Consider the following 19,304-nt stretch of genomic DNA (forward strand, 5'->3'; position numbering starts at 1 on the left):
TTGAGGTGCCTCGTGTATATACTTTCTGCAGTGAAGATTGCTCCTTTGCTGTTTAACAATAATAACCTTGTTAACCAGGGTTTTTTTTAAACCTTTTTTCACCTTTGTAAAAAATTAAAAAAAAAAGTTTACTGTATTTTAAATGACTTTTTTACAGACATAGATTAATCAAATTATTCCAGGAATTTGCAAATACAATCTAATTTTGCACTTTATATCAGATTTACTTGGAGTGAAAAGGCCATCAGAAAAAAAAAAAAAACTGTCTCAATCAGACTCGTATTTGGAGATAGAAATAAGTCCCCTGAATGTACAAATAGAAAATTTAATGACTAGCTCAGGTTCTTAATGAAGAGCTTGACTGTAGTGGATACCCATTATCCAAACGACGACTAAAAATTGTACACACTTTACCTTCTTTGTAATGTCTCTCTGTCTCTTTCTGTCTTTCTGTCTACACCAACCGATCCTCAGTATAAATACTATGCCAATCTTCTTCAGGTGACACCCCCCTCCCCCACCTGTCCCCCCTCTCTCCTCTCTGCGCTGTCAGCTGACACCTGGCGAACTGTTAAAAACCTCCAGCTTGAACTCTCAGAACATTCCTGCTCACAACTACAGTTTCAGCAACCGTCAACACTCTCAGCTCCGTAGCTGCCGGTCGCCGCCGCCGCTTAGCGTTCACTCTCCTGCAGCTTTTTTTTCAACGTGTTTTTCCTCAAACCAAGGTGGACACTCGCTTTTTTGTTTCGTAAAAGTCTGGTTGTGTGTGAGACTTAACCTCTGCTATCTAGCAACAATTGTGCACTGACATAAACGACGGCACACTAACCGTGTTGCTCGTCTTCTCTGTTTTGCTTGTCTTGTCACACTTCTGTGCTGCCTGATGTGGAATATGTTGATGTGTGCTGATGATACCAGGATTATGATTATGCCTGGTGAAGGATTGGGCTAATGTCTGGTGCAGGATCAGGCCATTTCCTGGTGCATGATTTTGCCAGTACCTGGTGCAGGATTGGTCCTACGCCTGGTGCAGGATTGGTCCTGCGCCTGGTGCAGGATCGGTCCTGCGCCTGGTGCAGGATCGGTCCTGCGCCTGGTGCAGGATCGGTCCTGCGCCTGGTGCAGGATCAGTCCTGCGCCTGGTGCAGGATTCAGCCTACACCTGGTGCAGGATCAGGCAATTTCCTAGTGCATGTTTTTGCTTACCTGTTGTAGGATTTGGCAAATGCCTGGTGCAGGATCAGGCTTTTGTCTGGTGCAGGATCTAGCCATTGTCTGATGCACAATTGGGCCAATGCCTGAAGCAGGATTCGGCCATTGAATGGTATAGGATCGGACCAATGCCTCATGAATGATTTGGCTAATGTCTGGTGCACAATTTGGGTAATGCCTGGTGTAGAATTGGGTCAATGTTTGGTGCACGATTTGGCTGAGGTCTTATGCCGGATTGGGCCGATGTCAGTGCATGGTGCATGATTCAGCTAGTACCTGATGCACGATCCAGCCAATGTCTAGTGCAGGATCAGGCCAATGCCGTAGACCGGATCCATCTAATGTCTGGCAGGATTGGGCCTTTGTCTGGTGCACAATTTGGCCGATATCTGACGCAGGATCAGGCTATTGTGTGGTTCAGGATTGGGCCAATGCCATAGATTGGATCCAACTAATGTCTGGCAGGATCCGGCCAGTGTCTGCTGTTAGGTAGTCCTGTTTGGTGTCGTAGAAAGCAAAATAAACAAATGAAATTCAATGCATGAAATATATTCCATAAATTAAAGGAGGGTAGAGTTTGATCAGTCTTTATTTCTGAAGCATTCTCGCTTGGTCCAAACTGGTATTTGTGCATCCATAGTCCTTTAACTCCCACTCATTCCTAATGCAGGTGTTTCAAAACTAATCTCTCCTCTATGTGAACAGCATCAGTTAAAGTATTGTTGAGTGCAGCCGTGTTGGGACTGAGGTTGGAAATGGTTCAGAGACTTTACAAGAAGGCTTGTTAATAACTCACCACTTTGTGTTGATCTTTTGGGGGGCGGTAATGCTTTCTCTGGAGAATTTGAGAAAAAATGACCAAGGTTCCACTTTCTCCCTTGTACAAATTAATATAAATAAATATATATATAAATATATATTATACATTTTACTCATTTTTGTCCAGTTTTGTATATTACACTCATGTAAAGTTTGTTTTTAAAAGAGGCATCGGAGCAGCTATTACAAGACAATATGAGTGACAATGTTCATCTGGGAGAATTTTATGCATGTTATATTTTCTCTTTTTCTCTCTCTCTCTGTCTCTTTTAATACCCCCCAACCCCCCTGTTCAGGTGTGTAACGTGAATATAAAGAAATCTACCTTTTCTTTGGAATGTTGTAGACAATCAGTCTCAGGCCGGGTCCAGTCCCTGCAGGGAGTGAGATCCCTGCAGGCTGATAGACAAACAAAACTCTTCTTTGTTTTCTTTTTGTTTTAAAAAAACTCTTTTATTTGCATCTACTGGAAGTCTAAATTTTGGAGGTTTGTTCATTCATATGTTCGTGGCTGCTCAAGTTTACACACACACACTTCTCTACTACACTCAAAACACAAACACCTCGTGTATTTGATCCCTCTGCTTTTTTTTTTTTTTTTCCAAGGTGAGGATGCCAACCTTGAGGAAATGATGCTTTGACTAACAAATCTATAACATCTATGAATGTGGGAATGCAACACATTGCAATAAAAGCACCATTTGAAATGCAGCATGTTGTCCCTGTTGGTTCTTTATTACCCTGAAATTTTATATATATATATTTATATTTTTTTTATCTGAACAAGTTTGCAGATGATGCTGTCGTTTATGTTGTTTAATGCAAAAACAGGATTACAGAAGAGGAACACACAGAATCTGAGTCCAGATCCTAATGTAAACAATCAGAATTTGATCATTTGAAACAGTTTTACTTAAAATGTTTTTAATCATTTTAATAATTTATTTCAACACAATAACTTGTTCCAAAAAACAAGGTATTATACAGTTATCATTATACATACAATAAATTAAAAAAACAAAACTCCAGAAAAAAATGTAAATTCAATATAATTTTTTTACAGTATGAATTATATAAAAAATATTTTTATTATTATTATGAATTACTATTACCGAAATTTTGAGACAGTTGACATCCATTATTTATTTCAATGCCCATTACTTTTCTAGGTTGTCTCGATCTATTGTTTCTGTCATGTGACGCCACTAAAGTGCACAAACTCATTTGATTGGATGTCTGTCAGCCAATCACAGCCGTCCACTTCATTTAAAAAGCGTGGTAGTAGAGCCACGCCCCTTTTTTAGTAAAAACGTCCGACCATGAGGCGAGGAGGAAGCGTAAACCACATTTTAAACTTTTCATGAGTACGTAATTTATCTTGTCTGTGTTCAACGTAAACGAGATATTTTATTTCTTGCATAAGTCAAAATATATGAAAAATTTCTAACTTTAACTCAGGATTTTTGCATACAAACTCCACACAGGAGAGCCGCAGGCTACAACACCATGTACATATACATTCAGATAAAATAAAATAAAAAGCACTAAAAAAAGGCAATTTATGTGTTAATTGTTTCCGACAAATAGTTCAACATTTACTTAGTGCAAAATCTGTATTTAACCTGTATATTTAGCTACATAAAGAACAGTGTATTAAGGGTTTTTTCTCATAAGTCTATGATTTAATTCTTGGATTTGTAAAAATAAAATAATAATTTAAAAAATCTGATAAAATACAAGAATATACTTTCAAATGTATGAGGGGAAAAAAAAGATTTTACAGACATTTTTGAGAAAAACTAAACTTTTTTTTTAAATCTACAATGGCCCTGACATGCTGTCATGAAAAAGGACTTGCCAAAATAATAAACATTTAATTTGCAGTTGAGTGAGCAGGCAGGATGCAAAACAAACAAAACAACACATGAAATTGAGTCTCTACATTTGTGTCTGACAGATGATGTTTTTATCCATGGTCTTGTTTTCCCCGTTGGTCAGGTAGCTGCCCTCGTCGACGGGCGGCGTGGGGTTCTTGTGTTCGCGGTACTCCACGATGGGGTAGGTGATGACGGTGAGCACCAGCACGGCCAGCAGGATGTACAGTTTGTACTCCAGACACAGGAAGGTGCTGTAGGCGAAGGCGATCACGAAGCCCAGCGACTCCCACATGCGGTAGTTGGCGAACGCTGCTTCTTTGTCCCGCGGGAAGAGGACGCCGTACAGAGCTGCAGGACGGAGAGCAGACGAGGGACAAAAACAGCAACAATTATTATTAGTTTTATATGTCATTATAGAAATGTAAAGATGAAGTTAAAGACTTTAGCCCATGTGTCTCACTTTTAAAAAAAGTAGCTCTAATGTCCTCAGAAGATAGAAATGTCAGAAAAAATTAAATTCACCCTGAGAGGTAAGATAAATACCTTTTACACAATATGGCAGCCATTTATGAACTATGAATTGTAAATTTTTAGAAAACTTGTCATAAAAGAGCAACAAAAGACAGAATTACCAAAGAAGGCACACAATTGACAAAGAAATATGTATAAATTGTCAGAAAAGACGCAACATTGTGAGAATATATGTAGAAAAAAAAAACAATATGGCCAAAAAAGATGCAAAATTTAAAAAACACACCAAATGGCCAAGAAAATATGTAAAAATGACAAAAAATAAACAAAATGACCAAAAAGTAAACAAAGTCATAAAAAAGCAACATAAGACAGAATTACCAAAAAAGACATGTAAAAAATTACAACAAAAAAACCCAAATAATGGCAAATACAAGACACAAAATCCCCCCAAAAAAGGCATAAAATTACCAAAAATAGAAACAAAACGGGATAAAAACCACAAATTTTCCACAGACTCATCCCATGATGGTGCAGGTCCGGTGTTTAAAAACTGTACAAACTTGTGATGTGACTATTTGTTTTTGATACAACGAACATTTTGTTAAAGGTTTGCCTGGTAATTTGAGTGCACACATTTAGCTTCTGTCGTGTTTGCTTTAAGTTCTCCTTCACAGAATGTGTCAGCAGCTCTACGGCCAATCAGAGAGCATGTAGAAGTTTATCAAGTCCACACATGACAAATGGTTCATCCTCTGGCGATCATGATTGTGCTCAGTATATTTCAGGACTGGAAGTTTGTTACCGTTGGTCTGAGTTTGCCAGATGGCGTCGGCCATCCCCCACAGAGCCGGAAACACGAAGAAGACGGGCAGGTCGTCGGGATGAGGCCGCCAGTATAAGAGCGCGATGATGCAGGCGAAGTTGGTCACAGCAGCTGAAAATGGACAGAAACATTAAAAAAACCATGACGTGTTGATTTTGGATGTTTTTATGTGGATCGTGTTTGGAGGAGATTTTACCGAAGAAAAAGAGTGCAGCTCTCCCGGTGTATCGAGCGAGTCTCCCGAAGAGAAAGGAGCAAAGAGAGTTAGCGGCTCCGAAACACATCATCACATAGCCGACGAAGTGGATCCCCAAAGCACAGGTCACGTAGTTCTGCAAAGAAACACAACATGGATTAAACAAGCAGGTTAATAGCTCAGATTTCCTGTTTAGTACATTTTAGAAAAAGTGGGAAAGGGACCAAAACAAAGCTTAAAGGAGAGTGAGTATCGGACACAAAATCTGTTTTTTGTGGGGGGTTTTAATCTCCTATTTGTTAAGAATTTGAGACAAATCAATCAGTTTAAAACACGTGGTTAACGTTGTCAAATGTTTGCAGTTTGGTTTAGGTAATAAAACTACTTGGTTAAGCTTTGAAAATAAAACTACTTGTTAAGTTTAGGAAGCAAAAGCACACAAACAAAACTACTTGGTTAAGTTTCAGAAAACAAAACTTTTTTGGTTAACTTTAGGAAACAAAACTTAGTTAAGTTTAGGAAACAAAACTTCTTGGTTAAGTTTAGGAAACAAAAACACATGGTTGGGTTTAGAAAACAAACCTAGTTATTTAGGTTCAGGAAACAGAACTAATTGGTTAAGTTCGAAAACAAACGTACATGGTTAGGTTTGTGAAACAACTTCTTAGTTAAGTTTTAGGAAACAAAACTTCTTAGTTAGGTTTCCGAAACAAAACTTTTTGGTTAAGTTTAGGAAACAAACTTACATGGTTCGAGTCAGGAAACAAAACTTCTTAGTTACGTTTCAGAAACAAAACTTTTTAGTTACGTTTAGGAAACAAAAACACATGGTTAGGTTTAGCTAACAAACCTTCTTATTTAGGTTTAGGAAACAAAACTTCTTGGTGAAGTTCAGGAAACAATACTACTTATTTAGGTTCAGAAAAAAAACTACTTGGTAAGGTTTGGGAAATAAAAACATAATTTAGCGTAAAATTTCTACTGCTGGACGTGAGGTTCAAAGGCTGTTTTTGAATAAAAGAGGTGGTTTATACTGGAAGTCACTTTAAATCTGGCAAATATTGTATTTTCTTACCTAACATTTATTAACAATGCATTTTCATTCATCAAATTTATTTCATATTAGACTAAACTTTCGAGCTCTCCTCACCTTGGTGTACTCGCCAGAGAGGAAGCTCTGCTCGAAGCCGCTGTACATGGTGAGGGGGATGAGGGTCACCAGCCTCCAGTCCTTCAGCAGCCTGAACGTGGCGAGGAACGTGTGGCAGAACGGCTCCCGGTTCCCGCGGAACTGACTGGACTGCTCGCGGTCGATGTTGTCCAGAAATATGGCCACGATGAGCATGGCCAGCACGCCCACACCTGCCACAGTCAACCATTAAAGATACAATCTCACAGGTTTTCACATCAATTATCTGGTGTTCAGCTTTGTGTTTAAGCTTTCAGCTCTGCCCGTTTTACATTTTACTCGCTGTACCCTTGTATTTCACTGCAATATGTAAAATGTATATTTGTTTAAAGTCATAAAAAAGCAACATAAGACAGAATTACCAAAAAAGACGTAAAAATTACAACAAAAAATCCCAAATAATGGCAAATACAAGACACAAAATCCCCCAAAAAAGGCATAAAATTAACAAAAATAGAAACAAAACGGGATAAAAACCACTAATTTTCCACAGACTCATCCCATGATGGTACAGGTCCGGTGTTTAAAGACTGTCTAAACTTGTGATGTTCTGTACCCTTGTATTTCACTGCAATATTTAAAATGTATATTTGTGTATTTGTTTATTATATGCAGCTCTATGGAATCAGCACAATCATGGCTAGAAGTGGGAAAGTCAAACATGTCTTTGTGCAGAATAACACAGTTATAATGACAAAAATCGTTAAAATAATTAAAAATGTAATACATTTTTTTTTTAAATGGAATAAAATGCAATTTATATATAAACACTTTTCCAAGTGACCACAAGTGTCATGAATATGAGGGGGGGGGGGGGGGGGGGGGGATTGGGTCTCCCCATGTTATACATATTGAACTATTTGCATGTTTCTAGCCTCTCCTGTCCTCTCCTCTCGGCTCTGTGTAAACGGATATTCAGTGAATATTCAGCAGAATCAATCACAGTGTTTCTGAGGAGCAGAATTTAATGTTTTTAACAGGATCTGGTTATTAAAATTAGAAAAGTAGAATAAATACAAAGAAAATAATAAATAAAGAAATATCAGCATTTAAGGCTCAAAATAAGGTTTGCAGCTCCATTTCGACTGTTTTTCCCTTTTTTTAGCCAACAATGGCTCTTTTGTTAGTAAAGGTTGCCGACCCCTGAACTAGTCGAAGTTAATCGCCGTGGTTACCGATGTAACAGCCGACCAGCGTCACCACCAGCGTCTCAGCCGGTCTGGTGGTGTTGCTGCTGCTGCCGATGACGAGGCCGCAGTCTGCCGCTCCACAAGTCTTCAGCTGCTCCTCTGGGATTATAGCTGTCAGGAAAAAAATTATTATAATAATTAAAAAAATACTCAAATAAATTCTATTCACCAAGAAAATAGAGAGGATATTTTAATCATGCTGGAATTATTGGAAAAAATATTGTTAGCAATTATTATTATTATTATTATTAGGAGGATAAAATAGTTGTTGTTATTGTTATTAAATTCCCCAAATTACATTTTGTATGAATGCATGTCATTGTTATGAGTCTGTAAGCAAAACAATGCGTCTTAATAAGAATATCTAATATTAATATTAATATTTCAAGGGATTATTTTGCATATGCTTCCATCAAATATTATTATTTTTATTATTATTTATTTTCTTTGTCTAAAGGGGAAAAATCGAAACTTGAGACTTATTATTAAATACAAACACCTCATATAAAAAAATATTTCCTACCTTTTAAATATTTTTATTATATAATATTTTTAATTACAAGTAATTATTTTAATTTTAATTTTTATAATAATAATAAAACAAATTAAGATTTCTGTATAAAGAGCAGTCATGTATTCAAACCTTTTGGTGGGAAAAGGTTCATAATTATTATAGAATTATAATTTTTTAAATTATATATAATGTATATTATATTATATATATGTATATATTTATAGTTAGAGTAGAACAGTAGGTATTTACTTACATATAATTTACTTACATATATATATATATATATATATATATATATATATATATATTTATTATTTATTTATTTTATCTTCCACTGTGCATGTTTTAATGCTCTATAAAACAAAATAAAAAACATTTAAAATCAATACATTTTTAAACACAATTGAAAAATCTGTTCCCTGAATCAATAAAATAATAAACCAATCAAGCCAAACTAAAAACTGGGATTATCTCCTCACATCACATCTGGGGCCAGATTTATTTACGCTAACCCATAAAAACAACACTGAAACAATAAAGTGCTGTTTGTAAAGGAAGAACATGTTAAACACACCTCACACAGACTTTGTGCCCCGGAAATCAAGCTGAAAACAAAATCTTCCTCATGTTGTTGTTCTGAGAAATGCTGCTGAGCTCATGATCATAAACACCAATAAAAAGATAAACTGCATATTTCCTCCAATCTGAACACACACACACCCACACACACACACACACACACACACACACACACACCCTCTCTGATTCTCTCCCAGATTGAACCATAAACATAAACAGACACTGATACACACGACTACACACCATCTGAGTACTTTTACTCAAGTAGTGTAACTTTGAGGTAATTATACTTTACTTGAGTATTTACATTTTCCGCTACTTTTTTTTTTTGCTTGCATGACTTAAGGTGTTTAACGCACCATTGTTTTATTTAGATAAACATTTTACTATGCTTTGTTGTGGGATCTTTGCAGGTACGATTCATTAAAATCACATAATAAAACAAACACGTGTTATTGTCTAGTGCAGGGGTCTCAAACTCTGGGGGCCGCTGGAGGCAGTATGAAAATGACCAACTAAAAAAAGACACAAAATGACAGAAAAAAAACTAAATTACTTAAAAAAGACACAAAATTACCAAAAAAGACACAAAATTACTAAAAAAAAAAGGACACAAAATGACAAAAAAAGACAAAAAAGAAACAAAATTACTAAAAAAAAAGACACAAAATGACAAAATAGACACAAAATGACCAAAAAATACACATAATTACCAAAAAAGACACAAAATTATTTTTAAAAAAGACACAAAATGACCAAAAAAGATACACAATTATTAAAAAAGACACAAAATTATTTAAAAAAGACACAAAATTACCCAAAAATACACAAAATTACCAAAAAAGACACAAAATAACAGAAAAAAACTAAATTACTTAAAAAAAGAAACAAAATGACCAAAAAGTACACAAAATGACAAAAAAAAAACAAAATGACCAAAAAAAAAACCCCCTAAATTACTTAAAAAAGAAACTAAATGACCTAAGACAGGGGTCTCAAACTCAAATTACCTGGGGGCCACTGGAGGCAGTATCAAAATGACCAAAAAAAGACACAAAATTACTAAAAAAAAAAGACACAAATGACAGAAAAAAAATAAATAACTTAAAAAAGACACAAAATTACAAAAAAAGACAAAAAAATACTTTAAAAAAAGACACAAAATTACAAAAAAAGACACAAAATGACCAAAAAGTACACAGAATTACCAAAAAAAAGACACAAAATGACCCAAAAAAGACACAAAATGACAGAAAAAACTAAATTACTTAAAAAAGAAACAAAATGACCAAAAAAGACAAAAAAATTACTTTAAAAAAAGACACAAAATTACAAAAAAGACACAAAATTACAAAAAAGTACACAGAATTACCAAAAAAAAGACACAAAATGACAGGAAAAAACTAAATTACTTAAAAAAGAAACAAAATGACCAAAAAAGACACAAAATTACCAAAAAAAGACAAAATTACCAAAAAAAGTAATTAAAGGGACCTTCCACACACAACACGGTAAAGTGCCATTCATATAAAACTCACATTAAACTTTCATATCAATTGGCCCGCGGGCCGCGAGTTTGAGACCCATGGTTTAAATGTTGTAACTTCTTGGTCAGGTCTCTCTTGGAAAAGAGATTTTCTTTAGCCTCAACGAGCCTTTCACCTGTTTAAATAAAGGATCTAAAATATGTCTGGTGTGTCCTACCTATGTTGGTGTCCTGTCTGAAGATGAGCGAGGACATGAGGTTCCCCCACACCGCCGACGACTGGAAGATGAAGAAGAAGATGCCGAAGTACTGGTTGATGACGTCGGAGCCTTTGTTGCCGTCGCGAGCCGCCTGCACGTTCCCAGAGATGGTGAGGTAGGTGCACTTAGCCGACCAGAGGGGGGAGCCACCCAGACCCAGGACCACCGAGGTGGGGATCAGGGTGTACCTGCAGCAGGGGGGGCACTCAGTTAATGCTGACACAGTCAGTTAGTTCATTTAACCCAGGTATCATTGGTGTAGGCCCAAAGCTATTTTTATTCTCCAATTGTAAAAATGTTAAGCTTATATACAGCAATAAAGCATTTCTTTTTAACATAAAGTCAAGGAAAAAATGATTAGACCACCCTTGTTTTCTTCAGTTTCTTGTTCATTTTAATACCTGGTACAACTAAAGGTACATTTGTTTGGACAAATATAATGAAAAAACAACAAAAATATATCATAAGGGATTAATTTAAGAGCTGAAATCTTGACATTTTTCATGTTTTCTTGATAATAGCCAAAATCATTATCAAGAAAAACCATGGAAAATGGCTAGATATCAGCTTTTCTTTATTCAATGGTCTAATATTTTTTCCATGACTGTATTAGTCGATTAAAATGTGCATCATAGCTTACAAAAATCTTTAAAAGCCTTAACCTATACATTTGCCAACTTCAAGTCTAGTTTTGAGTTACCCTAACTAGGCTAGCTTTCGATTACAAACTCCAAAATCATATTAATAAATGCTAATTTTGACAAATTAGTCATGTTGGTAGACTAATTTAGACTTAGTAGGCTGTTTTATTTTCATTCAAAATGAGGTTTGCGGCTCAATTCCGACATTTTTTCTCTTATTTTGGCCAACAATGGCTCTTTTGTTAGTAAAGGTTGACGACCCCTGATTTAACCCTTTGGAGTTTGGGGCTGTTTTGTTGGTTTTGGACTCTTTTTCATTCTGCCTGTATAATGATGACCATGCCATGCTGGTATCATCTTCTTATGCTCAACCTCACCTCATTATTATTATTATTTGGTCATTTTGACTTACTGGATCAGCATTTTGAAACACAAAAATCACAAGTAAAAAACACACAAGAAACACACAAAAACACATAAAAAAAATTACAACAAAAAAACCCCATAAAAACACACTGAACACACACATTTAAAAAAAAACACAAAAACACATAAAAACACACAAAAATTACAAAAAAAAACACACAAAAAAATGAAAAACACAGATAAAAACATTATCATTTTTATCATTTTATCATTAAATTTTTTTTTTTTTTTTTTTTTAAAAACACACATAAAAAAACACATAAAACACACATAAAAAGCCCCACAAGAACTAGCCCAAAATCACACAAAAAACTGTAAAAACACACATAAAAAACTAAAAAAAAACACAAATAAAAACCACATTTTTTTTTACAAAAAACACACAGAAACACATAAAAAAACACAGAAAAACACACAAGAAATACACAAAAACACAACAAAAAATAAAACTCCACATAAACACACCGAAAAATTACAACAAAAAACCCATAAACACACACAGAACACATACATAAAACACACAAAAAACACACAGAAACACACATAAAACACACATAAAAACACACAAGAAACACACAAAAACACAACAAAAAAATACAAAAAAATCCCATATAAACACACAGAACACACACATAAACACCACAAAAAATGCAAAAAAATTACAAAAAAATTACATTTAGTCTGTTAAATGTTTTCTTTATAACATTTTTTAAAGTATTTTTACATCTTTTTGATCATTTATTTTGGTCATTTTGACATTCATGATGATAAATGAATGAATTAATGATAATAAAATGATGAAAAATGCCATATTTGTTCTGGTACAAATATACTTTTGGGCAAATATTTAACAGTTCATATTTTAAATGTCTAGATAATGTGAAAAATTACACTTATCGATAGTCAAAGTCAGGATTTGGTGAAAATGTTTGAAAAAAACTTAGTTTTATCTGTTAAATGTTTTCTTTACAACATATATCTTCACTATTTTTACATCTTTTATGCCAATATTTATTTTTATTTGCATTCATTTTGTTTGTCTCCTGAGATTTTGTCATAAAATACACAATTTTAAAAGGTTTTTAATGCCTAAAAACAGGAACAAACCTACTAATAAAGCAGAAATATGATCAAATAATGAGCGATAATCAATCTAAAACAGGGAGGGGCAACTGGAGGCCCGGGGGCCACATACAGCACGCACCCTCACATGAAGTGGCCCTCAGTACAACTACATGCATTTGAGCATGAAATCTTAAAAGTGCAGTGTAAAAATGCACAAAATCACTTCTTCCATTAATGTTGGTCTGCTGTTCTTACACTGAAAAAAAGAAATCACAGTAAGTGGTTATTTTTTATTTGTTTCAAACCTTTTGTATTCCTATTTATACTGTTAAACATGCATTTGAGCATGAAATATGTTAAGTTACTGCACTGTAAACATATTTAAAATTGCAGTTTCATCATATCTGGTTAAGTGCACGGTCCTATATGTGGCCCTGTGGTAGTGAACATGAAAAACTGTGGCCCCCTGCAGCATTTAAGTTGCCCATCCCTGATCTAAAAGCTCCCCATTCAGTGGCGGTTCTACACAGGGGCCTACAGGGGCCACTGCCCCTGTGAAGAAGCCCTTGGCCCCTGCTGTGGCCCCTGTGTAAAATTAATAATAAAATGATAAATTTATAACGATGAACTACGGAACAATTCTTACCTATTTTTTTGTTCAAACAACATCTCATTGTACACAAAAGGAACCCAGGATGTGTACATTGTATAATAGTTTAATTGTGCAATAAAAGCTAAATATAAAGATCATTCTCACTATACTGTACTTTCAAAATAAAAAAAGGGATTGTGCAAAAGAAAGAGAAATGTCATTGTTGTACAAAAATAACTGTTGATGTTGGTAAGTCCCAGTGTTTCAATCAATGTAGTTCTTCCAAATATGAGACTTTTAGCTAAAATAAAGGTTTTTAATGCTTAAATATCATTTTTGACAATTTTTAATGTGCCCCTCTGATTAAACACTGGCCCCTCCTTGGCCCCCACAGTAAAATTGGTCTAGAACCGCCACTGTCCCCATTATTGTGAGGGTTTCCGTGGTTACCATCCGGGGTAGAGGTTTCCGAAGGAGTAGGACACGTAGCAGGCCATGCCGGCCACGATGGTCCATTTACAGCCCAGGTTCTTTATCATGAGGGGCGGCAGGAACATGGAGGAGATGATGATGGAGGCGTAGATGACGCTGAGAGACGCCACGCCCATCCCCTCCTCCGCATTCAGACTGCTCTATACACACACACACACACACACACACAGGGGCAGAACAGTTATACTCAATTATTTTAATAATTATTTAAATAGAGTAAATGAAGTTCATCACTATTCCACTAGGGGAAGCGTAACAGATTTTGTACCACTGAGAGCAGGGGTCTCCAACTTTAATTACCTGGGGGCCGCTGGAGGTAGGATCAAATGACCAAAAAAAGACACAGAATGACAGAAAAAAAACGAAATTACTTAAAAAAGACACAAAATGACCAAAAAAGACACATAATTACTTTTTTGAAAAAACACTAAATTACTTTAAAAAAAAGACACAAAATGACAAAAAAATACACACAATTACCAAAAAAGACACAAAATTATTTAAAAAGACACAAAATGACCAAAAAAGACACAGAATGACAGAAAAAAAACTAAATTACTTAAAAAAGACACAAAATGACCAAAAAAGACACATTATTACTTTTTTGAAAAAACACTAAATTACTTTTAAAAAAAACACAAAATGACCAAAAAAGACACAAAATGACAGAAAAAAAACAAAATTACTTAAAAAATACACACAATTACCAAAAAAGACACAAAATTATTTAAAAAGCACAAAATGACCAAAAAAGACACAAAATGACAGAAAAAAATAAAAGACGCAAAATTACCAAAAAAAGACACTTTTTTTTTTCAAAAGACACAAAATTACTAAAAAAAGACACAAAATTATTTAAAAAAGACACAAAATTACCAAAAAAGTAATTAAAGCGACCTTCCACACACAACACGGTAAAGTGCCATTCATATAAAACTCACATTAAACTTTCATATCAAGGTGGGGCCACAAAATATCGTCACGAGGGCCACAATTGGCGAGTTTGAGACCCCTGAGGTAGAGTTAAGACAAACATGGGTAAAGAGTCCTTTCTTTATGTTGGAACTATTCTTTGGTTGCCTGGTTACTCAAATCAGTCAGAAGCATAAGCAGTTTTAAACAAAACTTGAAAAAAAACGTTTAGAAACCAATCTTAGACTGTTGGCAATTTGTATTTGTCATGTATATTTGAAACTGTAATTTATGTTTTTATGTGTCTTATGAATGATTGATGTGCGTGTATGTATGAATGCTAGATGTTTGATGTATGTATGATAATAATAATAATAATATAATAATAATGATAATGCTGCTACTGTCCTCAGTCTCCTGTCCTATAGGGACCACAATGGAGATAAGCCTTAGGGCTTTATTGTGTCATCCCTGACTACTTTTATTTATTTATATAACATATGGCACAGGTTGCTGTTTCATATTTTTATATCAAGAATGGTCAAATAAAATCAATCAATCAATCAATCAATCAATCAATCAATCAATCAATCAATCAATATCAGTGTTTCTAGCCATCTAACTTCAAAACCACCAGACTCCATCGACAAAAACTGGTGGTTTTGAAAGAAGCGAGATAAAATGGTGAAAATGTTCTAAATATAGTGTACACTTGAGCTGATATTGATGTTTTTGAGTGTCAGTACTTCTGCCTGCTTTACTTTAGTATTTTATATATACTCATACTTTAAAAAATGAGTGATTCAAAATATATGTATTTTTTTATTTCTTTAAAAGTACATTGATTTAAGGTTGTAAGGCAAATTGCGGTCATTTTTTGTTTACATGCATGCACTAAAACCAATTAATATTGCAGTAGTTTGTTTATTTTTATATTTTTATTGATCAAAGGGGACTAATGCTTTTTTAAAAACAAAGAAGTTCTGTAAAAGTGACTGATTTTAATGAGATACATATTGAAATATGAATAGATTCTCAATTAAATAACTGAGGTGTCTTATCAAAATGCTTCACAGAAGCCAAAAAAATAGTGAAAAATATAAAATAAATTGTTATTGTTATGATAAAAAAAGAAAGAGAAATTTCCGGATTAAATTAGAAGATTTTTATTTTATTTTAAATGCGAATATTTAAAAAAAAAAAAGTTAGAAATTTACAAAGTTATGAACAAGTAAGTTAAGTTAATTTAGTTTATTTTCACATTAACAATTCAGTAATAATGCTGTAAATCTTGCACAAAGGCATTTTTATTATTATTATTATTTTATTTATTATTTTATTACTTCCTACATGGACAAACCCATCAATAAATACCTTAAAGCTTCATCACACTTTAATGAGATGTGACATTTTAAAATAAAGAGTTATTTATATTTATTTATAATATTACTTACAAAATAGGTGTCAAGGGGTGAAACAAATGGTTTAAGTGATAAGAAAACTATTTAGAAAAACATTATATTAGGGGAAACATTAAAAGGTTTTTATAATCCATATAATTATTTAACTATATTATATTTTATTGTAATTTAATAATTTTCAATTAATAAATAAATATGATTATAATGTAACCAGTCAAGTATAAATTAATGGAATTAATAATTAAATGTAATAATATTTTTGTTTACACGTCCTGATAGTTTATAACTTTTTAAAAGCATTTTTATGAACATTTAATTTCATTTTAAGGGAAATAACTAATAAATGTTCTAATATAAGAGAATTCAAGGTTAAATGAAAACATGCAAAAACGAATTATTTGTCATTTTAAGGCAAAACCAAAAGGCTCCTTTAAAAATGAAAGAAAAAATAAAACAAACATTAAGATTAATAATAAACTTATACACAGAAGGCATCTCTTCATAACTCACACAATAAATAAATCAATTAAACGGTTTTTAAGGCACTTAAATGAAAAATTAATCTCATTTAATTTCATTAAAAAAAATATATATAAAAAAATCTATAATGAAATTAAAGGGAGATGTAAACTTCCAAACCCTATTATTTGTGATTTTAACAGGATTTTAAAAGACTCTTGGTCTTTAAAATTAAGGAGAAAAACAAAAACAAAAAAAACATAAACAATAATAATACTGTGAATGCACAAAAAAGTATCCCTTCATTAATCAACCCATTAATAAATTCTCCTGAGTCTACTTTTAAAGGCATTTTAATTAGCAATGAATCTAATTTAAAGAGATAAAACTAATATATGTTCAAAAATTAAAAGACATTGAATGGACATGGGAGCTTCAGACGCTCATTATTTCTTATTTAAAGACTCAAATGCTTTAACTCTATGGAGTCTTTTCCATTTTTGAATTCTTTTCATGTCTTTTCGTGTCTTTGTAAGTCATTTTGTGTCTTTATTGGTCATTTGTATCTTTTGTGTCTTTTTTGTGTCCTTTTTTTGTCATTTTGTGTCTTTTTTGGTCATTTTGTGTCTTTTTTAGTCCTTTAGTCCAACATAATGTGATTTTGAATCTTTTTTTAACTTTCTGCTCAATAAAGAATTTTAAATGTTGCAAATGTGAACAAAGGTGTCAAATATAACATATCAGAGGGTTCCATCCAGTTCTATCATTTTATACTAAATATATTTGAGCTTGTCTCCAGTTTTACTTGGTATATCATCATCAAACTGAAACTGGCCTCATGGAGTTTACAGCCAGAACTTTAGAGGTAAATTTACAGTAGGGCTCCACACTGCTTTGTTTTCTAGTCTGGATGTCATGAAGAAGTCTGGATTTGGAGCTTTTGGAGACTCCAGAGGGTTAAATGATTTACTAAAGACCTTATTTAAACTTCTTTTTATTTACTGAACAAATACATACAGTCCCATGGCACCAGCTCCTACATTGTTGTTTTTAATGATCAATAATTCTATGTAATAAAAACAAACTTACCTGTAAACTCTGCAGGCCTCCGTACGCCGTGAACAGAGACAGGAAGCCGATGGAGACCACCAGCACGTTCTTGAAGTTACGGCTGATCATGGCTGCAGCTCACAAACAAGCAAAAACTCCACAGAAGAAAAAACAAATAAGTAAATAATAATAATAATAATAATACGTTTGTTTATTTCAGGATTACTGTCCTCATACAGCAGCTGCACTAAAGTCAGAGGACAGAATGAGTGAGTGTGTGATAAACTCTGAGAGGAGAAACAGCTGAGAACAAAGTCCACACACACACACACACACACACACACAAACACACACACACACACACACACAGACACACACACACACAGTTTTTGCAGGGTGACACAGAGTTTCTTATCATTGGGACTCTGGATCGCCTCCCTCATGTAGTTTTTTCTTCGACATAATTCGTCACACCTCACTTCTCTGAATCATTACAGATGTTTTGACCATAAACTCATTTTTCTTCTTCTCTTTCCTTCTTCCTGTAAATCTTTTCATCTCATGACTTTCTGCTTTAGATTAATTATCTTGTGCTTCTCTCTGGCTGTGTTTACTGGCAGTTTACTCAAGTAATAGTTCCAGTAATGATAATGTAATAATGCTGATAATAATAATAATAATAATAATAATAATAATAATAATTTATAAAATAAAATAATTTGAATTTTTATCATATATTTGGTCATGATTTAATTATTCATTTGATGATTAATGTTTTATTATTATTATTATTAGTTGTAGTAGTAGTAGTAGTAGTAGTAGTAGTAGTATCATCATTGTAATTATTAGTAATATTATTAGCATTATTATTATTATCAAATGATAAATTAATTATTTAATATTTAAATATTATTATTTTCAATATTTAATTATTTCATTTGTATATGTTATTTTTTATAATATTTTGTTATTCTCTTGGTTGATGTACTCTAGAACAATGCAGTATTAGTATTATTATCATTGTTATTATCATTATTATTTTTATTATTATTATTATTATTATTATTTTCTTATTCTCTTGGTTGGTTTACTCTAGAAAAATGAATTATTATTATTATCATCATCATCATCATCATCATCATCATCATCATTATTATTATCATATGATAAATTAATTATCTATTATTATTTTTAATATTTATATAGAACAATGCATTATTATTATTATTATTATTATTATCATTGTTATTATAATTATAATCATTATTCTCTTATTCTCTTGGTTGTTTAAAAACAATCATTATTATTATTATTATTATTATTATTATAATGATTACTAATAATATTTATGTTGATGTTTTTGACATGAAAAGTAACTGCAGCTGTGAAGTAAGTGCAGTTGAGTCAAAAGTAGAAGTGACTTTAAAGGGAAATATTCAAGTAAAGTACAAGTACAAATACCTTAAAATTGACTTGACTCGTCATATTTACATTACAGTTACAGTCCATACATACAGGAGCAGTGGCACACGGATCAAAGGTTTATTACATGTTATTTTTCTTCCTTTTCTTTTTACGACAACTCCACCTCATGTTTTTACAACATGACAGCTTCTCGATGTCT

At 33.2% G+C, this 19,304-nt stretch overlaps 1 protein-coding gene across 1 annotated transcript; it reads right to left on the bottom strand.

The window, feature by feature from the left end:
- Window positions 1–2,451: 2,451 nt before the first annotated feature.
- unc93a (unc-93 homolog A) lies at window positions 2,452–17,954 on the bottom strand. The gene is made up of 8 exons (XM_059356065.1): window positions 17,720–17,954; window positions 13,797–13,978; window positions 10,581–10,810; window positions 7,769–7,894; window positions 6,555–6,766; window positions 5,405–5,540; window positions 5,188–5,319; window positions 2,452–4,259 (listed from the first exon to the last, which is right to left on the bottom strand). Exons 1-8 carry the CDS (start codon window positions 17,807–17,809, stop codon window positions 3,973–3,975), a joined length of 1,395 nt encoding a protein of 464 aa, XP_059212048.1. The 5' UTR covers window positions 17,810–17,954; the 3' UTR covers window positions 2,452–3,972.
- Between the last annotated feature and the right edge of the window lie 1,350 nt (window positions 17,955–19,304).

This window comes from Centropristis striata, chromosome 18, assembly GCF_030273125.1.
Source record: "Centropristis striata isolate RG_2023a ecotype Rhode Island chromosome 18, C.striata_1.0, whole genome shotgun sequence".
NCBI lineage: Eukaryota > Metazoa > Chordata > Actinopteri > Perciformes > Serranidae > Centropristis > Centropristis striata.